At 37.4% G+C, this 22,194-nt stretch overlaps 2 protein-coding genes across 3 annotated transcripts in view; one reads left to right on the forward strand and one right to left on the reverse strand.

Annotated features, from left to right (window-relative positions):
• LOC306859731 (microphthalmia-associated transcription factor-like) overlaps window positions 1-9,043 on the forward strand; it is a 42,556-nt gene extending 33,513 nt beyond the window's left edge. The window contains exons 5-10 of one of the 2 annotated variants that reach the window (XM_079400953.1): window positions 1,852-1,966; window positions 2,129-2,221; window positions 3,614-3,670; window positions 3,891-3,966; window positions 4,091-4,238; window positions 5,897-6,770. In XM_079400953.1, the coding sequence (XP_079257079.1) occupies window positions 1,852-1,966; window positions 2,129-2,221; window positions 3,614-3,670; window positions 3,891-3,966; window positions 4,091-4,238; window positions 5,897-6,298 (891 nt within the window). In that variant the 3' untranslated portion in view covers window positions 6,299-6,770. Of the gene's footprint in view, window positions 1-1,851; window positions 1,967-2,128; window positions 2,222-3,613; window positions 3,671-3,890; window positions 3,967-4,090; window positions 4,239-5,896 lie in introns of both variants that reach the window. The other variant, XM_079400954.1, reaches the window with a different exon arrangement.
• On the reverse strand, window positions 8,315-21,125 carry LOC306859732 (2-epi-5-epi-valiolone synthase). Its single transcript, XM_079400955.1, has 5 exons — window positions 20,924-21,125; window positions 16,928-17,561; window positions 12,622-12,861; window positions 12,286-12,538; window positions 8,315-10,553 (listed from the first exon to the last, which is right to left on the reverse strand). Exons 1-5 carry the CDS (start codon window positions 21,058-21,060, stop codon window positions 10,462-10,464), a joined length of 1,356 nt encoding a protein of 451 aa, XP_079257081.1. The 5' UTR covers window positions 21,061-21,125; the 3' UTR covers window positions 8,315-10,461.
• Between the last annotated feature and the right edge of the window lie 1,069 nt (window positions 21,126-22,194).

Below are 22,194 nucleotides of genomic sequence, written 5' to 3' on the forward strand. Positions count from 1 at the left end.
TATTAAATTTTGCTTGCAAAATTGCAAGTAATGAAATTAATTATTTTATTAGATTTTATTGTTTGCTTGCTAAAAGCAAAAAACAGTGCTAATATAATGAAATATGTATTTATTTAATTTTGCTGGCAAAAAACAATTAATGTAATGATATTGTTACACGGCTGCGTGGTGCCAAGATGAGATGTGCATGCCTAAGATAATCCAAACAGATATTTATTAAATCCACAAGAACAAAGAAGGGTTCACACACACACTCAGGGTAACATTTGACAATAACCGGCAACTCCGAGAATTAAAGGAAGGGAATTTGTACAAACGGAAGAGGAACCAATGACTAAATTAACTAGACACAGGTGAACTAACTAAGGCAATCAAGGGGAAACAGAAACTAGGCCTGCATCCCAATGTGCAGACTATCCATCCTAAATTCTATGTGATATTGTGCATTAATTTTATGATGCATTAATTTTAAATTTGCAAGAAAATATCCGAGTTAATTTTTCAAACTAATTTTTCAAACTATACACGCTATATTGCCTAAAGTATTTGGACGCTCCCTTCTAATGAACAGGTTTGGCTACTTTAGTAATTTCCATGAGAACAAATCTTAATGTTGAAGCATATAATGATATTCCAGGGAATTGTGTGCTTCTAATTTTATAGCAACAGTTTGGACAGAACCCTTTTCTATTCTAACATGGCAATGTCTCTGTGTATAAGACACGGTTAAAAAAGAAATGATTCAGTCAGTGTGGAACTTGACTGGTCTGCAGAAACCCAGCTGATCTCCTCTGTATACATGATCTGATCTCCTTTAAATACATGAATTATGTTTCCATCTTTCGGAAGTGCCTTTTTTCTGTTCTAAAGAAGGGAGTGTCCCAATACTTTTGCCCATATAGTGTATGTACATGTCATTGGTGTTTGGTGATGAGTTTTTGGCTCAAGGTCTGCATGTAAAATCACACCAGAGGAGTTCAGCTGGGATCAGGACTTGGACCAGTTAAGTTCTTCCACACTGACTGAATCAATCATTTCTTTTTGAACCTTGCCTTATACACAGAGACACTGTCATGTTAGAATAGAAAAGGGTCCTGTTCAAACTGTTGCTTCCCTAGAATATCATTATATGCTTAAACATTAACATTTGTACTCATGGAAATTACTAAAGTTGTCAAACCTGTTCATTAGAAGGGGTGTCCCAATACTTTTGGCAATATAGTGTAAGTAACACAAGTTACTTTGTTTTCCCATTTGTTCACTGACAGCTCTCCATGTTGAGAGAAACTGGGCATAAGTCCAGAGGCAGACACACTTCCTTCAGCCCGAGGCTTATTCATTTCACTTTTGGTGTAAAAGGGCCTTTACAGTTGCAAAAATACAACTTTTGGGGTTTTTGTTATTAAAAACAAACAAGCAAGCCAGCCCAGGTGACAAAAAGTAAAGCAAAAGTAACAATGCATTACTTTCCATAAAAAGAAAGAGTAATGCACTTAGTTACTTTTTTATGCAGTTTAAAAAAGAACTTTCCCCAACATTGTCTACAAGTTTGAAGAAGTACAGTGACTCGAGTGTATTTTTATGTTAGCAGTGAACTTGGTGAGACTTTGTCTCTTTCTGTCATCTTACGCAATCAGAGCTGTGGCTGGTGTCAGTATAGCAGAAAGCTGTGCGATCCAGCTGTCAACACCTGATCTAATGTCTGTCTGACTGCTGTCTGCAGAGGAATAGTGAATAGTCTTCATTTACTCACTCTCATGTCGTAGGCAGAACACACATGCTGCTCTTTTCCACACAGTGAGCTCCAAAAAGGATAAAAAAAAGAGACAATACATGTTCTTGTGTTTCTAGATCCCCGTGTCAGCGAACCTCTTGGACATGTATAGTAACCCAGGCATGCCTTTAGGAATCTCTATCAGTAACTCGTGCCCTGCTAACCTGTCCAACATTAAAAGGGAATTATCTGGTAAGTGTTGTATGAATTAGTTAATGCAGTTTTGCACCATCTAAGACCCTCCAGACCTTTTGATGATGTACTGAAATGTGGTTCACCTTTTAAAGTCAGTAGAAATGTCATGTGAATGATGATATGAGTGAGAGATTGAAAACATGCTCGTATGCTACATAGTTACTCCATCTCCAGCCATGATGCACATGATGGACAAGCCCAGCTCCTGTAGCAAGTATGAGAGCTATCAAAGGCCTGAAGGGTTTCCTGTGGGTACGTTCAAAGATTTCTCTCCTTGTCTGCATGTCTGGTAACAAAACAGAAACATAATCATGTTATGGATTAAAATAGTTTTATGGATTAGATTTACCCATACTGGCACATTAGGTGTGTTAAGTTTATAAATCTTTTACACACTTCAGTGTCACATGATCCTTCAGAAATCATTCTAATATGCTGATTTGCTGCTCAAGAAACATTTCTGATTATTATTGTTTCTGATTATCAATGTTGATTTTTAACATTGAGTTTATATATCACAATTTGTACTTTTTCACAATTCTGAGAAAAAGTCAGAATTTCAAGATAAAAATTCAGAATTCTGAGAAAAAAGTCAGAATTTCAAGATACAAATTCAGAATTCTGAGAAAAAAGGCAGAATTTCAAGATACAAATTCAGAATTCTGAGAAAAAAGGCAGAATTTCAAGATACAAATTCAGAATTCTGAGAAAAAAGTCAGAATTTCAAAATTTAAATTCGGAATTGTGAGAAAAAAGGTTAGTTCTTAGTTCTTAGTTTATATCTTGACTTTTTTTCCTCAAAATTGTGTTATAAATTCTAAGGGAGAAAAATTAGCTCACAATTCTGACTTTATAACTCACAATTGCGACTTTGTATCACGCAGTTCTAAATTTATAAAATGGGTTCTAAATTTACCCATTTGCGAGTTTGTCTTGCAATTTTGACTATTTCTCAGAATTGCAAGTTTATATGCAATTCTGAGAAAAAAAGTCAAAATTGTGAGAAGTTGTAACTATTTTTTTTATTTTTCATTCAGTAGCAGAAACAAGCTTTCATACTTGTTGAATAATGTATTAAAAAAACTTACTGAAATTTTTAATGGTACTGAGTGTATATACTGTTCAATAGAATTGTTAAAATATTATATAAAATTGTTTTCCATTCAAGTTCAGTCATATTTAGAATCAAATTCTAGCTTACTGCTAATACAATACTGTGTAGAACAGTATAACAGTAGGTATAATTCCACAATAAACATTAAATTTTTACATTGTCATGGAACCTCGTAAAGTTGTATGTAAGTGGCAACCATCATCTTGGAAATAAATAAATAGTTATTTTGCATGTTTAGTTTGATTATGTAAAACTAGGCAAAAAAGGGGCATGTCTAGCACGTTGCATTGTGGGATACAGTATTCCATACAGTGATTTATTGCATATGTAGCAGGTTGTCTGGGTACTTTATGCATATAAAAACTGTTGGTTGTAATCTATACAGGAAATGATTTTGTGGAAAAGAGTTTTTGGTGAGGGAAAATATGCTATAAAAGACGACAGCAGTGACATTTCAAGGGTGCCAAAACATATGGCAGATAAACGTCCTGCTTTCAGTTTCTCTTATCACACTCCTTTATCTTTTTCAGAGGCAGAAGTTCACGCTCTCGCAAAGGAAAGGCAAAAAAAGGACAACCATAACCTAAGTGAGTTTGCTTTTGTATGTAGGGAAGCAACCTGAAACACTGCTCCAGTTTTACAACAGAAAACCATTTTCATTCGTCCGTCAGTTTGTAAAAATGACATAATTAAGTTATAGTCTTTGTCCCATAGACTTTGGTTGTAAGTGAATTACTGTAAATGTGATTTTGTTTGAGTTTATAAGTACAAGTGTGTAATATAACACACATTTTTAATCTGTTTCAGTTGAGAGGCGACGGAGATTCAACATTAACGATCGAATCAAAGAACTGGGGACTATGATTCCTAAATCTAACGACCCGTAAGCACAGCAGTGTTCAGTAGATACACACTTACACGTGAAGCAGATGAATACATGCTATTAGTGCTGTTGATAGAGCGTCTATCAGATGTGCTGGTGTCAGCTGCTTGTGTGTGTTGCTCAGGGACATGCGCTGGAACAAGGGCACTATTCTGAAGGCCTCTGTGGATTACATCAGGAAACTTCAGAGAGAGCAGCAGCGTGCCAAAGAGCTGGAGACCCGACAGAGGAAGCTGGAACACGCCAACCGCCACCTGATGCTCAGGATACAGGTCAGTTCAGACACATCCCAGATCCCTGGACAACAGTCAATATGCAACTATAAGTATTGTTTTTTAAATTATACTTTTAAGATTGAAATATACTACAAGTGCACATTCAGTACAGTTCAGTATGTTTCTTTTTTCACTAGGGTATATTTCGATGACTAGAATGTTGTAGAAAAGAAATGTTCAAACAAGCATTTTATTTTTTTTAAGAATTATGATTTTAAAAATGATGATTAAAACACTTAGTCACCATGAATTTTTTTTTATTTGTTATTATTAATGATTTATCCTTTCATTATTAAAAAAGGCACAAGGGTTATTAGCCGTCAATATTAGACATTTTTGTATTATTGCATGGTCTGTCTGAATACTGGATTCTGATTGGCTGCCAGGTATGCAGTAAAACCGTTTAATGCACAGGTAGTTCCAAGACAGTTTAATCACCGCTCCATATTAATGCGCTGCTTTAATTGATGCACACTAACCAACACGCATCACTCGCTCGCGCACACACACACACACATGGAGAGAGAGAGAGAGAGAGAGATCGCAGATTGCGCTGCGCACACACACACACATGGAGAGAGAGAGAGAGAGAGAGAGATCGCAGATTGCGCTGCACACACACAGAACTTCCAATGCTTCCCCACGATTTTTATTAATAAAATAAAAGATAGATATTAGATCGCTACATTATATTCCCCAGCAATGAGGTGATAAAATTGCTGTTTTTGAAGTAATTTTTTTGTAGAGAGAGAGATGCGCAGATGCGGCAAGCAGGTACACACAACTGTCCCCTCTCTCTCTCTCTCTCTCTCTCTCGATCGATCGATCGATAATTAATTGAAATGCATGCTATAATTCATTCAAATAAATGTGGTCTTACCGCACTATTTCATCTCTGTGTCTGATTTGAAGTAGGCAGAATGCTAGTGCTAACGAGCCGTAACTGACGGAAATAACCGTCATTTTTACCCATTCGGGCAAATATTGCACTGCAAAGAGCAAGCCAAGTTTTAACTTGTCTATTACTTGGGAAATGACCATATAATAAGCGGGATAATCAACGGCTAGCTGTGCATTAAAGGATTTTATTGCACTTTGCGGAGGAAACCACCCTCTGCTTCGCACCAGGCGGTTTTTTGCCTCCATGTCGTGCATTAAAATCCTTTATTATGCCTTACATGACCTTCACCTCATAACATATTATTTCAATTACTGTATGTATGCGACCAAAGGCACATCAAAGTTTAGTAAAACAGCAATAATTTACTGCAGATATTGTTATCTGTACAGGTACAGGTATATAAATAAGTATATGAATTGACTGTGATGAGGTTGAAATAATGTAGTGCTTTGTGCTAGTAACACTAAATAATGTGTTCTCTAACCACATATTAAGGATTGAGGTGTCACTGGTTAAGATTCAGAGAGACCCTGTATTTGTAATACCCAGCTTCAGTTTGTTCTATATTTCACTGTTGATATTTTTAATATACAAATTAAATGTTATGTTTTAAATATTTAATCATTTCATTACTTTATATTTTTTTTATGTATTTTGATTTAGATATATCCAGAAAAGAGGCAATTTGTGGGTTCATTAAGTTAGTTACAGTTCAATTAATGCTTTGTTGTCTATCTGTTGAATGCTAATCCAGGAGTTGGAAATCCAGGCTCGTGCTCACGGACTGGCCGTCGTCTCGTCTACACGCTGCTCATCAGAGCTAGCAGCCCGGCCCATCAAACAGGAGCAGGTCCTGGGCAACTGCACCCAGGACATGTACCCTCACGTACACCCGTCTTGCCCCGACATGGGCCGCTCCAGCACCCTAGATCTTAACGACGGCACAATCACCTTTAACGACTCTAGCACTTCCACCGATGCTTATGCTTTCGTCCCAAAGGCGCATGGCGCTAAACTCGACGACATCCTGATGGACGACACATTGTCATCTGTAGCAACAAGCGACCCACTCCTCACCTCCGTCTCGTCCGGAGCCTCGAACGAAAGCAGCTGTAAGGACAGTGTGAACATGGAGGAAATCGAGCATGTTTGTTAGTGCAAGGAAACCTACGTTTGGCTGTTCAGGGCCGCTGGTCATTGTTATGTTTTTCCGGTAACACCATTGACTGCTAAGGAAGAAGCACGGCTTGTTTTGTCAAGTGCAAAATAATATTATTTTTATGTTTACACTCCTTTTATTTTATTGTATTTTAACCTTATTCCAGTCTCATCTACCCAAATTTCATCGTGTTATAATAATATCAAAATAATCAAGGTCAGTATCATAAAAAGATTGATTTGTGTAACTTCACATAGGTGTGTTAGAGTACAATTTAATCAACTTTGGGATGATATAAAAGTGCACTTGAAAGGTGATTTCTTTGGTTGTACAGTAGCGTGTTTGCGCACAGTTTAGAAGAATATTTCTCTTTTTTATATATCCTTGTAAAGGAATGAGCATAATGCTTCCCATTTAACGTGTAGATATTAAGTGAAAGACAGTTGATGTTTCAAGGGATAGTTCACCCAAAAATGAAAATATGTTGTTAATTTCCTCACCCTCCGGTCATCCAAGATGCAGGTGACGTTTTTCTTCAGTAGAACAGTAAAGAAGATTTTCAGCTGAAACAGTGGTCCTTGGTGATTCATAAAATGCAAGTCAAGGGCTACTGTCACTTTGAAAGTCGAAAAAGCTTATCAGGCAACACAAAATTAATACCCATGGCTCCTGATGATAAATTGAAGTCTTATGAAGCGAAACGATCAGTCTGTGCAAGAAACTGAACATTATTTACAATATTATTACTATAAGCTCAGGCAAACGGTCCAGAGTGATGTTCGGTTCGTGAATGAATCACTCTTTTGAACTGATTCTTTTTAGTGAATTAGTTGAACCAATTCACCAAATCAGACTGAAGCGTCTAAAACAGTTCATGGCTCAAGCAGCACATATTTACAAGTTACTCAATCAAAACTCACTTTCAAATGTCTGACAGTCACTCCGAGTCTAAATGAGCCAAATTAGCGGCGCGTATCTGATCTTATGATGAACGAACTGATTCAGTGCTTCAGTTCCTCCAATAGTCACTGAACTGAGGAAACAGTTCGACTGAAGCCAGCGATGTGAGCATGCGTGAAACAAGCACTTGTATGAAGGGGCCAAATTAAAGTTTTTATGGTTTCTCATTGTAAAAAGGTGAAGGAAGTGAATTATTATTATTATTATTTTTTTTTTTTTCATTTTTGGGTGTAATGCTCCCTTAGCATGGCTACATTAATCGTAACTAATTCATAAATGTTGTGAAAATTTCTGTTGAATGTAAAGGAAACTTTTGAGCAAATCATATCTTCCAGTTGAAAATGCACACGACCAATAGATGGGCAAAGTATGTTTGCTATGAGGCTTATCTGAAACAGCTGACCCTATATTATTAATCATTGTCAATATTCTCTCGGTATTAATGTTTCTGGTCCAGGAGAATTTCTCGTAGCGCAGTAGATTTGTGGAATAATCTTTAGACACAGAGGCTGGAGAAATGCACATGTGGAAGGACAGTTTGCAAAAATCCAACAGATTTCCAGATGTCCTGTGGAATGTGCCAAGCAATAAGCAATATTCAGTTTTAACTCTGCTGAAAGCCTTCAAAAACTCTTCTTATGGTTATATGCAGTGCCTATATAGTTATGCAAATGTATTTCACCTCATGCATTTCTTAAGAGACCCTGAAGATGCTTTTTAACACAGTGCATCTCACAGTGCATAGCTTGAAATAATCCATAAGAATTTGAAATAATTTCTTAACACATATTTGAAGACTAAAGTCCTAAAATAATTCACACCATGAAATTCCAATTTATTTCCCATAAAACATTTTTTAATCTAACATTTTAATTAATTTCTGTTTTAATATGCCATACATTTTAATTACGCTGACCCAGATTTTCATTTTTTTTGTTGTTTGTTTGTTTCTTTTTTATTAAAGAGAATAACATTTTTTTTATATATATATATATTGGTGGTAAAAACACTGGAAGAATGATCATATGTTGAAGATAAAAAAGACAAGAGAAGCAATATTTTATATTTTATTCTAACACTTGTTTGGGTTTTTAAATTCTTACATGGTGTAAAATAACTTGACTGTTTGTAATAATAAGCTGTACTGTTACTGTATATTTCTACTGTGCTCAGCTCAGATGTACTAATGTTTGCCTTTGAGTAGCATCCGATTTGTGCCACTATTATGATCATGTAGGTGCAACTATTATGTGTTGTTTCATAGAACTATGCAAAGATAACTTTCAGTTGAGAAATCAACCTGTGTGTAATGGAAAGATGTTGTAAGAGTGTAGCGTAGGTAACATAGTCAGACCACTGTAAAGTGCCTTACATTACAAATCTGTCACTTAAAGCAATAGTTCACCCAAAACATTCCGTCATCAGTCACTCATCCTCATGTCGTTCCAAACATGATTTATCTCTATGGTGGAACACAGAAAGAGATATGTAGCAGAGAATTCATGCTGCTCTTTTCCATACAATGAAAGTGAATGGGCATCTTATGGATGCCTGTTTCCACCACAAAATAAAACATAATTAAAAATGTAATTGCAACTTAATATCCCACAATTCTGACTTGTTCTCTTGCAATTCTGAGCTCAGAAATAAACATAACTGTTAGATATAAACTCATAATTTTTAGAAAAATGGTTAGAAATGCAAAATATAAACTTAGAACTAAAACAAATTTCTCGTAATTTCATGTTTACGTCTCGCAATGTATTTTTTTTCGCAACAGACAAAATAAAAAAGGTTAATTGCGAGTTTATATCTCACAATTCTGAGTTTACTTCTCAGAACTGAGTTTGTCTTTCATTTCTGTTTTTGCTCCCGAATAAAAAATGTAAACGGTAATTTGCAATTTTTTTATCTCTCAATTCTGTAATTGCAACTTTTTTATCTTACAATTTGGACTTTCGTTCTCAGTTTTGAGTTATATCATGCAATTCTAAGTTTATATCTTGTAATTCAGTTTGTTTGTTTCTGCCGCACAATTTTTTGTAATTCTGAGGGGGGAAAAATCCAAATTGCAAGAAAGTTACAGTTACCGATTTATTTTTTAATTCCATGCTGAAACAGGCTTCCACAGGGACTGCCCGTTTCCAAAAAGAACAAAAAAATAAACCCTACATTTGTAAAAATGTACAGTACATGGGTTTGGAATGACGTGATAGTAAAAAGACAATGTTCCTAATTTTCAATTTTGTGTGAACTATCCCTTTAAATGAAATGTTCTATTCTATATTTGTGATTTTTAGACTAGTCTGTGGAACCTAACGGGTTCGGTCCTCGGGTGAAGTAGAGGGGACGTTCTCTCAGTAGGACCACCAAACCTAGATAATATTGCCCAGCAGGGTTTGATCAAGATTGTATCGTATTCTGGCTTGAAGCACTACAAAACTTTCAAGAATAGTGTATTACATAAACAGAAACTACTAAAAGTCGTCCTCTGAATGTAATGTTACACAGTGTTGACTACTAAAATGTTGCCAAATTCCAAGTGGAGTCTAAATATGCAGTGAAACTGTTATGTATCTCGTGGATTTATAGCAAAACTGGCTGTTGCAATTCAATTTTTTCTGAGCAATACTTTAGACAATCAGGTAACAGGTAAAGCACAAGGCTCCTGTATGAATGCATATGTATCAGTGACGTCAATGAAAGGTGCCTTCAAAACAGGCTTCCGTGGAACTTCAACCAAACATCTTTTAATAACAAGTCTGTCTTTTATAGAAGTGTCTTGGCTAAAGATGGCTTTGGTTTTGTTAATATACTTTTGTATTATATTTTTGAAGCTTAACCAAACATTATTTAAGAAAGGACTTAAGATAGCTTGTAATGTAGATTTTTTTTTTCTTTATAAAGCATTAATTTCCTATGAATTCAGTACTGGAAGATGGCCCACTTTAAACCTGTTGGGAAAGTCACCTTTCACTCAATCCGTGAAGCTTCCGCTGAGAGGCTTTATGAGGAAAGCACATTTCATTGTTGGGTTTTAAAGCTTGTCAAGTGTATTGGGAATGAAAATGTTACAGACATTGAAATAAAACTGAGTGGTTTTCACAATTTCTGGAGGATTTCATTCATCGTTTGGTGTGTTTCGTTTTGCAGCACAGATGTTTTTCTTGCTTCAGGAATATAATCAGACTCAACATTGATTATTCTGGTTTCATGGTGGTTTCACATTGTTCATCACACCATTTCTCGAATGCTTGGTACACAATGCTCTCTTCTGTGTCATTGAAAATTCCTGCAGGGTATGAAAAAGACAGACTGAAGGAAATGAAACAAACTACAGTATGTCACAGTCTTATGGTGTTTGCTAAAATGTGCCCTGAGCACTTAAAGTTGGACTAAACTCTAAAGGTGCTTTATTGGCATCTTTAGTTCCATGAAGAACCTTTAACATCTACGGAATCTCTCCATTCCACAAAAGGGTCTTTATAGTGGAAAAGGGTCTTTAGATTATTTAAATGTTGTTTCTTTTAATAGCTGACATGTTCACTGAAATGTTCTTTGGGGAACCAAAAATGGCTATGGCATCTCTGTGAAACCCCCCCTGAATAATCTGTCAGCATCCCCACTCATCTAAATGCAAGTTGCATAAAGTTAGCATAAAATTATCTAATAATTATCAATTGATAAAAAATGCATGTCAGTAAGTGAATCGCCTACATGGCAAGTTTCGAATGCTTGCAGAATGGTGTATTTATTAGTGTTTTTGAAACACGGAAGCTTCGAAACATTTACAAATCTTTAGTTTCGAATCAGCAGTTCAGGGCTTGATTCAAACTCACTGTGATTTCAGCAAATGAGGGATTGTTACGTCTTACTACTTTGAACCTTGGCAAATTTTGGATGAATAAATCAAAGGTAGGTCATGTTATCAAGATGTTTACATCAAAACACATTAAAAATTGAGAAGTAATAGGCTATTTTCTGACTAAGTTCTTACTGACGCGGTCAGGATCTTCATTAAACAAAGTTCATCCACTCTTTCCTAATGTTAGGATCAGAAGGAAGGCAATGGAAAGACTGTTTTTCCACAACTTTGCACTGAACAGCATTTTGTTGTCTTCAGAGCATCTTTATTAGTTGTTTAGTTTCTGCATAGACCTGCATTCGCCTCTCTCGCTATTTACTGTAGGCTACACGTGCAAATCGGTGGGCGGGGCTAAACAGGCAGCGATGTAGAATCGGTGGGCGGGGCTAAACAGGCAGTGATGTAGAATCGGTGGGCGGGGCTAAACAGACAGCGCTGTAGAATCGGTAGGCGGGGCTAAACAGGCAGCGATGTAAAATCGGTGGGCGGGGCTAAACAGGCAGCGATGTAGAATCGGTGGGCGGGGCTAAACAGGCAGCGATGTAGAATCGGTGGGCGGGGCTAAACATGCAGTGATGTAGAATCGGTGGGCGGGGCTAAACAGGCAGCGATGTAGAAGCAGGTGTTGATCTTCTTCTGTGAAGGCTGTGCTTATCCACACTATTACATCATAAAGTAAAACATTCCACAAGCTGTTGTTTTGCCAGACTGCCTTCAATATAAGCTGTTTTTAGACTAATGAGAAAGTTTTGATTTCTGAAACTCACAAGATGTTTTTATAGCACAATGACCTTTTATATGTCAAAAGATCAAGGGAATTTTGATTTCTCAGTTCATGACCCCTTTAAATCTTTTCAACGCGTGTATGATTTACCATTTGTTTTAGTCCCTGTCAGTCTTTTTCTTCAGACATACAGGCACTGATTCTCCCGTTGTCTCAGCTGGTAATACGTGTTTCTTTGTCTAAATTTCGTGCTTCACATCACTAAACACTTTTTATAGAAAACTATTATTAGTACAGTCTTAATTTCATTATACACCATTCAGATGACTCTTTACCAAAACACTATTTCCTAATGTGTAAAACTGATTGAATTTGCATCAAACTACTGAATACACCTTTAATGTTTGAGGGCAAAAGTATAGTTCTTTCACATACTTGCTTTTCCCAGCGCTGTGGGTAGAGGCATTCTCAGAGATCCTCCTGAGTGCTTGAGTCGTTCAGTAAGGGACTTCTGTACTAGATCCAGAGTGCAGTCTGAATGCCACACAGGAAGATCTAGACTCCGCATACACACAATGACACGTCTTTTCTCCTCTTCTGTCAGAAAGCCCCTTTCGTGAGCCACATAGACCATGAAAGCCATGTCAATGTTCACCGCCTCTCCATGCAGAAGCGCAGGAAGTATTTTCTGTATCAGAGAAAAGAGTGACTCTAGTTAGAGTAATCCAAGACTGACACACACTGTGCAGTTTTAGTCCTAATATGAAGCACCATTTCAAGCTCTGGACTGATGATATGGCCAAAGTCCACCAGCCGGTCCAGATCGTCCTCCCACAGATTTGGGGCAAGTTCCTCCAGCATGGTTTCAATGGCCAGTCTCGTGGACACACTCGCTGCGTCCGTGTGCATATTTTCTGGCACTCTCCCCGATGGTTGGAAACTGGAGTCCAACAAATGTCTGCCATCCTTCTCCAAAAGTTCAAAGAGTCCTCTGTGTTTCATCAGCGCCATCTGTAGGGAATCACTAGTATTGGTGACACAAGACCTCAATTAGACTTCCCAATAATCCTCAAAAGTCTGGGTTTTGTAAGAATATTAAATGTTTTTCAAATAAGTCTGCAAGGCTATTTGATCAAAAATACAGTAAAAACAGTAATATTGTGAAATATTATTACAATTTAAAGTAGCTATTTTCTATATGAATATATTCTAAAAATGTAGTTTATTCCTGTGATGCAAAGCTGAATTTTCAGCATCATTACTGTCACATGATCCTTCAGAAGTTAGTTTGTTAAGATGTTTGTTTGTTAATGCGGAAAATAGTTTTTCCAGTTTATTTGCTGCTTGTGCAAATTGTGACTTTTTTTTAGGACTGTTTGATGAAAGTTCAGATTAACAGCAATTATATGAAATAGAAATCTTTCACTATATCTCTCACTTTCACAAATTTATCTTTCACTATAAATGTCTTTATGGTCACTATTAATAAACTGAATGCATCCTTGCTAAATAAAATAATTATTTAAAATTTCTTTCTAATTTCTTTTAAGATTTTAAAATCCTATTTATTTATTATTTGTTTGTTTATCTATTTATTTATTTAAGAATTACTTTTTGGTGGAAATGATATGGCAGTAAATGTGTGCCAAAAGTATTGAATATAACAAAAAGTTAAAATTTAGAGAAAATAAAAGCACTTTAAAAGAGAAAAATACTTTAAAGTTTAGGTTTAAGGGGATAGTTCACCTTCAGTTGCTGGTCCTCTTTGACTTCCATAGTATGGGAACAAAAACACTATGCAAGTCAATGGGGACCAACTGAAGGTGAACTATCCCTTTAATCTTAAAGGTGGGGTATGTAATATTTCAAAAATGCTTTAGAAAACTGAGTCAGGGCCAGTCAGCAGTAAGGGGCGCGTCTACTCATGATATGGAGGAGAGAGCGTTCAGTGAACAGCCGAGCTGAGCGACAGAAGTATAGAGATGGCGGATAAAAAAAAAACAAAAGAGGAAAACGTCTGCGGAACGATAAGGCAAGTGTCACGGTGCACACAGTAGGGAGGAACAAGGAACGCGGAGACGAGGATGTAACTCAAATAATATGTCTTTAATGAAGACATCACGGCAAGGCAAGGCAGACACAGACAGGAACAACGGGGAATAAAGAGTAGACCCGACGAAATCTAACAGAACAGACAGGACTAATATACTCAGGTAAATCAGACAATTAAACAAACACGGCTAGACAAGAATTAACCAATAATCACACTAGACGAGGACAGGAAACAAACCAAATAAGGACAGAAGAGGCAGGAACACATGACACACACGACAGAGGACTGACATAACTCCCCCCTCCCGAAAGGCCTTAACAGTTCCATCAGGGAGGGGGTGTGGGCGCTCTGGAGGCCCCTCAGGACAGACACGGACCGGAACACAGCACAGGGACCTCCAGAGCGGAACAGACAGATCGGAGGCCAAGGTGGATGGTCTTCGGGGCCTTGGCCTCGGACCCCTCGGCCCAGCCCCTACAGCCAGATCCCTTTTACCCCCCCCCAAAAAACATTTCCCTGGGGAAGTTAGGGGGTATCAGGAGCCCTCCGGGGCTAGACCCAGCGGCGCTCCAGCGGGCTTGACTCCCGCGAAACGGCGGGCTCGATGATCCGCAAACGGCGGCCTCATCTCCTGCGAACGGCGGGCTCGATCCGCAAACGGCGGCCTCACTTCCCACGAATGACGGGTATGGAGTCAGCGGCGATCCGGTGGGCATTGAGTCAGCGGCGATCCGGCGGGCTTGACTCCCGCGAACGGTGACATGACTTGGGGGAGCCGCCGACGATGGGTTGGCTTTCCCCACGGACGGCGGTGTGATCTCCCGCGAACGGCGGGCTGGAGTGAGCGGCTGGCTTGGAAACAGCTGCGGGACAGACATACTCTGGAACAAAATAAAAACTAGAAAAAAACAAACAAAACAAAACGAGGTGAAGGGACGACGCTTACTGTTTGGTCTGGTATTCTGTCACGGTGCACACAGCAGGGAGGAACAAGGAACACAGAGACGAGGATGTAACTTAAATAATATGTTTTTAATGAAGACATCACGGCAAGGCAAGGCAGACACAGACAGGAACACCGGGGAGTAACGGGTAGACCAGACGAAATCTAACAGAACAGACAGGACTAATATACTCAGGTAAATCAGACAATTAAACAAACTCAGCTAGACATGAATTAACCAATAATCTCACTAGACGAGGACAGGAAACATACCAAATAAGGACACAAGAGGCAGGAACACATGACACACAGGACAGAGGACTGACAGCAAGAAGTAGGACCCGTGTAAATATCGGATCAGCTTTCCAGTGCTGGGGAGAACTCAAGGAGTGGAAGGCCTGCGATCAGATGCCGAGGTTGCTTTGTTTCTTCTCGAGTGTCTCCGTGTCTACACTGGATGAGGTGCGCCGCAACAGCTAAAGTCTGCCTACACTGGATGCGATCTATATATATATATATATATATACACCCCCCTAATGTTTTTACCAAAATAACCGCAAGATAAAGTCTATGGACTACGTTGGCAAGAGTGATGTAGAAGTTTTCACCATGAAGCTTACACTAGTGATGTACCGGAGAGAAAACTGATTTCACAGTGAATGATCTAATGTTCAGCAGTAAGAAAAAAAGTGTTTTTAAAGCTGGTTGTTTTGTAGAACATCACAGTTATATATGATATGAGAACAGTAGGGCCTGTAGCTAGAGAGTGCGTGTTATTTAATAAAAATATAATTATATTTTCAGAATGGCATATTTTTTTCTCAAACATAGGGTAAAACGCCCCCAGGGGGCAATGGGCAATTACTGAAGTTATTCTGTTCTGAACATCAAATCCTTTGTTTTTCCATCAAATTAATTCGAACTGGTTGGTTGAATAAAAATATTTGCATTTTATATTTAAAAATTACCTCAAATTAGCATCAGGTAAGCTAGATAGCTAGCCAGTTATCATCAGCTAACTTTTTTTTTTTTTTTTTTTAAATAGACTATTATAATTTTGTAATTCATAAGCATTGATTATATTCTTTTTTATTTTTTTTATTTTAAGCTAAAGCTGCCTGTAATCTGATTTTGCTGTAAATGTTTAAAGCAAATTTCTTTGTCAGACTGGGGGGCATTTTGGCACAAAAGTAATTTTTGTAAAAAATCTAATAACATGAAAACTCTGGACATTTTTCATACTTGGTTTATAATTTATGTCATTGTCACTAAAACAATGATAACTTTTCTGAACACATTTTTGTTTCACTGAAAAAAAAGTGAAAAAGCGTTTTACCCCACTCTACCCTCTCTCTCTCTCTATTTATATATATATATATATATATATACGAAGACATGCATATATATATATTTAAGAACAATATTTCACATAAATATATAAATTATTTATTATTATTTTCAAAATATATACGGTAAGTGTGTGTATTTATATGTACATAATAAATAAACGGATTACACATACATATATAATGTAAAAAAAAACTTTTATTTTGGATGCCATTAATCGTGCTTAATCGTTTGACTAATCTTAACAAATAAACACATCTTTTAATATATATCACCAATCAGCATTCATTATTGAACTTTCAGAGTTTATGCATTTATGCATCTAGAGTTATGTTAATCAACACATCAAAATAAGTGTACTTCTTTAAAGCACAATTTATTAAAAGATTATTAAGATTATCAAGACAATGATTTAAAATGTACTTTGCTACAAACATTATTACAAAGTGCCATTTTTAAAGTGCGTTAAGAAAGTAAACTCTCTTTAAGTACACTTAAGTAGCTTTTTATTTCATTATTATTATATTATGTGCAAGAACAGCTTTTTTTAAATGTACTTTTAAGATTTTAAGTACACTACTAGTGCACATTAAATACTACTTTAAATAGTGCACTTCTTTTTTTGCAAGTGCATGAACCATAAAATGCAATGTAAGTTGCTTTAGATGTGTAAAATGCGAACATCTATTGAGAAACTGTCCAGTATTGTATTGTCGTCCATGCAGTACATGTACCTTCAGCATTTCGGCCATTCCATTAGAAATATGGCGGCGTGGCAGAGTGCAGAGGAAACTCCTGTCCAGGAATGCTGCTACGGGTGGGATGTATGACCCTAGCTTATTTTTACCGTTGTCAAAATTGACCCCAGTCTTTGCACCCACACTGGCATCAATGTAAGCTAGCAGAGTAGTAGGGACACGGATATACGGAGTACGTCTGCGATACAGTGAAGCAGCGAGACCTGTGATATCCAGACAAACACCGCCACCGATAGCGATAATGGGCTCCGTACGACGGTCAATCCCAAACTTATGGACCTCCTCCAAGATTCTGGTCACAAGGGTCATGGACTTGTTCTCCTCAGTTGTGGGTAAGGGAAGGATCTTGTAGGTCACCCCTCTCGCTTCGAAATATGCTGCCACCTGGGAGCCGTATAGATCATTAACAGTCTCATCAATCACAATGAATCGCTTAATTACTTGACTGTTGTTCTTAAGGGCCTGGAGCTCCGTAGGGCTGGAGACATGGCCAAACAGTAAGGTGTCATTGCTTGCATCCAGAAGACTCTCACACTGAATGACTCGATAGGTGAAGACGATAGGACTGATCACTGTCCATGTGACTCCATCTTCTGATGAAGACTCATAGCTGTGGGAACAAATTATCCATACTTTATTCAGTATTTCAGAAGAAGCTGAATATCCAACAAAAGCACTATGGTAATATCATCCCTTGTGAAAAAGGATACTTCAGCATACTTATATAAAAAAGGATATGGAAATAATAATTAAAACCCTGTTTCACATGTAGATACTTTGTGCTTATTTTAGTAATTTCAATAACTGGGTAATAACTTGGTACTAACCCTAAACCTTTTTTTTCCCCCTGTGTGGTTACCTTAGCCCATTTGTCTCAAACTCAGTTCCTGGAGGGCCACAGCTCTGCACAGTTTAGCTCCAACCCTAATCAAACACACCTGATCCAAGAATCAAGGTCTTCAAGATTACTACAAACTTCCAAGCAGGTGAGTCGGAGCTAAACTCTGCAGAGCTGTGGCCCTCCAGGAACTGAGTTTCAGACCACTGCCTTAGCCAGTAGGTATGTACACTTTAAATGCTGAAACATTTCAGTTGCTCTTTATTATAGTATATGTCATGCATTTAAATGTATGTAATGATGAAGTTGCAAAATATATTAACTTTAAATGTAATATCACATAACACACTTAAAAGTATTAATACATTATTCAAATTATTAATAAATTTTACATGTGCATATAATTCACATGTGCTTAAGTATGTTAGTCAACACATCAAAATAAATTTACTTCAACAAAAGGTTAACTAATTATTATTAAAAAAACATAAAAACTAGTGCTGTCAAACTATTAATCATGATTATTCCCATACAAAAAAGTTTTTGTTTGCATAAAATATGTGTATTCTGTGTATATTTATTATGTAAATACACACACATATAGTATATACAGGTGCATCTCAATAAATTAGATGTTGCGGAAAAGTTCATTTTTTCTTGTAAGTTATTTCAAAAACTGAAACTTTAATATATTTTAGATTCATTGCATGTAAAGTAAAACATTTCAAAAGTTTTTTTGTTTTAATTTTGATGATTAGAGCTTACAACTGATGAAAGTCAAAAATCCAGTATCTCAAAATATTAGAATATTTACATTTGAGTTTTAATTAATGACCATCCCTACAATACCTACAATACAAATTCTGGGTATCTCTTGTTCTTTGAAACCACAATAATGGAGAAGACTGCTGACTTGGCAATGGTCCAGAAGACGAGCATTGACTCCCTCCACAAAGAGGGTAAGTCACAGAGGGCCATTACTGAAAGCTGTGGCTGTTTACAGAGTGCTGTATCAAAGCATATTAAATGCAAAGTTGACTGGAAAGAAGAATTTGGGTAGAAAAAGGTGCACAAGCAACAGGGATGACTGCAAGCTTGAGAATACTGTCAAGCAAAGCTGATTCAAACACTTGGGAGAGCTTCACAAGGAGTGGACTGAAGCTGGAGTCAGTGCATCAAGAGTCACCACGCTCAGACGTCTTCAGGAAAAGGGCTACCAAGCCACTTCTGAACCAGAGACAACGTCAGAAGCGTCTTACCTGGGCTAAGGAGAAAAATAACTGGACTGTTGCTCAGTGGTCCAAAGTCCTCTTTTCAGATGAAAGTAAATTTTGCATTTCATTTGGAAATCAAGGTCCCAGAGTCTGGAGGAAGACTGGAGAGGCACAGAATCCATGTTGCTTGAAGTCCAGTGTGAAGTTTCCACAGTCAGAGATGATTTGGGCTGCCATGTCATCTGCTGGTGTTGGTCCACTGTGTTTTCTGAAGTCCACAGTCAACGCAGCCATCTACCAGGAAATCTAAGAGCACTTCATGCTTCCTTCTGCTGACAAGCTTTATGGAGATGCTGATTTCATTTTCCAGAAGGACTTGGCACCTGCCCACACTGCCAAAGGTACCAAAAGCTGGTTCAATGACCATGGTGTTACTGTGCTTGATTGGCCAGCAAACTCGCCTGACCTGAACCCCATAGAGAATCTATAGGGTATTGTCAAGAGGAAGATGAGAGACACCAGACCCAACAATGCAGAAGACCTGAAAGGCCGCTATCAAAGCAACCTGGGCTTCCATTACACCTGAGCAGTGCCACAAACTGATCAACTCCATGCCACGCTGAATTGAGGCAGTAATTAAAGCAAAAGAAGCCCCTACCAAGTATTGAGTACATATACAGTAAATTAACATACTTTCCAGAAGGCCAACAATTCACTAAAAATGTTTTTTTTATTATTGGTCTTATGAAGTATTCTAATTAGTTGAGTTTTTGTTAAATGTGAGCCTAAATCATCACAATTAAAAGACCTTAAGAAAAAGAAAGACTTAAATAATTTCAGTGCACACAGACTGAGGTAGTTTAATACACGAGTTTCACAATTTGAGTTGAATTACTGAAATAAATGAACTTTTCCACGACATTCTAATGTATTGAGATGCACCTGTAATTTGAAAATATTTACATGCATGTCTAATAAATATACACAGTACACATTAATCGCTGTAAACAAAAACGTTTATTTTGGATGTGATTAATTGTTTGAAAGTACTAATAAAAACCTTTAATTTGATATTATTACAAAGTGCACTTTTTAAAAGTGTACTTAAGTATGTTAAGAAACTCTCTTTAAGTACATTTAAGTAGACTTTTATTTCATTAATATTATATTATCTGCAAGCACTCCTTTTTACAGGGGATGTTTTTTGTATACATATTTTTTTGTAATATGATATATTTGTACCATGTTTTTTGAACATTTGCTGCTGTTTTACCGGGTTTGGGGGGAATTTACAAAGGTAAAATCGCAATTGTTTTTGGTAATACCATTTTGTTTGGACATATACCACTGATTTGCCAGTTTCTTTTCTTTTCTTTTTTTTTTAACATGTGCCATTTTTGTCCAAAAAGACTGGCAAAACAATGGGACATGTACCATAGTAATACCATGTTCTATGAAATAGTACCATAGTGGTGCCATGTCATTATTTGCAATACCTTGAAATACCATGTAAAATTGTGGTGTATAGCCTATATTAATGCACCATGCAGTATCATTTTTGTAAGATCAGTGAATAGTGTCTATTAAAGACTACAGACACTTTCCCCCACTTACCCAAAATACACACACTGTGAACTTGACCTCATGCTTTCCAACTGTAAGTTTAGTTCTTAAATTAGAAAAGCACTGCAACATGAAGTACACAACTCACTCATGAGTTTAAGGTTAACTGATTACAGAAAGATAAAAGTGATGAAATATGTTTTTATTCTATTTTATTGACTGCATTTTGTAATGCAAAAATTCAAAAGTTTCAATCAACCGAGTTTTATAACAGTATGTCCAGCCTGAAACAGTAACAAAGCCCTCTCCATCATGTCAGAGTGACATCAGAGTGGTAAATTTTGGTTATATACTCACATCCTGGCGTCTGACAGTCGTCCCTCTCCGCGCTCACAATCTGAAGTCTGTCTGCTCCACGTACAGTCTGCATGCACCAGTCTGAATTCAGTCACATGATCACAGGCTCCCTCACTGATTTCTGAAGCATGAGACATATTGAAGTTGAAATGCGAAAGTTGGCCACTTGCTGACTCGTGCCAAGCGTATAACAGTAACTGAAGCCACTGCTGAGGTGACAGTGGAGGGTGGAACTGTAGGGAAACTATAAATAGATTTACAGTATGGAGGATGCATGGTGACTGCTTCATGGGCAGCACTGGTTGAGTCCCTGGCTTGAGTCCTGGCTCAGCCAGGAGGCCTTTCGTCTCAAGTTTGGCATGTTCTCCAGGTGTTGGTGTGGTGCCTGGTTTCTTCTGAATGTTGGGCCAATGAATGGATGTGTGGACTATCCATTGGACTGGACAAAGTGTCCATCATCCCCATGACCCTACAGTGCAGGGCAAGTGTCTTTTAAGAATAGATGGATCTGTATATACAGTGGCATGCGAACATCTGTGAACCCCTTGCAGAATCTGTGAAAATGTGAATAATTTTAACAAAATAAGAGAGATCATACAAAATGCATGTTATTTTTTATTTAGTACTGTCCTGAGTAAGATATTTTACATCAAATATGTTTACATTTAGTCCACAAGACAAAAAAATTGCTGAAATTAATAGCCCCCTTCAAAAGTTTGGGAGCCCTTGTTCTTACCTGGATGATCCACGACTGTTTTTGCAGAATCAGAATCAGAATGAGCTTTATTGGCCAAGTATGTTTACACATACAAGGAATTTGTTGTAGTGACAGAAGCTCCACAGTGCAACAGAAAGACAGTAACAGGACAGGCCACAGGTAATAAAATAATAATATACAAATATCCAAATAGGCAATGTACAAAGCAGCAAAAACACAATATATAATATAGACAACTATGTATGTACAGGTCAAGTATGTGCAAATTAGAAATGAGAAATAAAAATAAAATAAGTGAGTGTGGTGAATGGATAGTGTATTATAGTTGTGTGTTCCACATTTATTGTTGAGTGTTCATGAGATGGATTGCCTGAGGGAAGAAACTGTTTCTGTGTCTGGTCGTTCTGGTGCTCAGAGCTCTGTAACGTCGACCAGATGGTAACAGTTCAAAGAGGGATTGTGCTGGATGTGAGGGGTCCAGAGTGATTTTACCAGCCCTTTTAAAGTGAAGTGACCTACTGCCAAGTATGGTGGCCCATACTCAGAATTCGTG

Source organism: Barbus barbus (assembly GCF_936440315.1).
Source record: "Barbus barbus genome assembly, chromosome: 40".
Lineage (NCBI taxonomy): Eukaryota > Metazoa > Chordata > Actinopteri > Cypriniformes > Cyprinidae > Barbus > Barbus barbus.

Bases quoted from the DNA above. Each gene is read 5' to 3' on its own strand.
- LOC306859732 (XM_079400955.1), bottom strand. From the start codon at position 21,060: ATGTCTCATGCTTCAGAAATCAGTGAGGGAGCCTGTGATCATGTGACT. The intron at 17,562-20,923 runs GTGAGTATATAA...TTGTTCCCACAG, and splicing joins CGACTGTCAGACGCCAGGAT to CTATGAGTCTTCATCAGAAG. The intron at 10,554-12,285 runs GTATGTGAAAGA...CATACCCTGCAG, and splicing joins CACAGCGCTGGGAAAAGCAA to GAATTTTCAATGACACAGAA.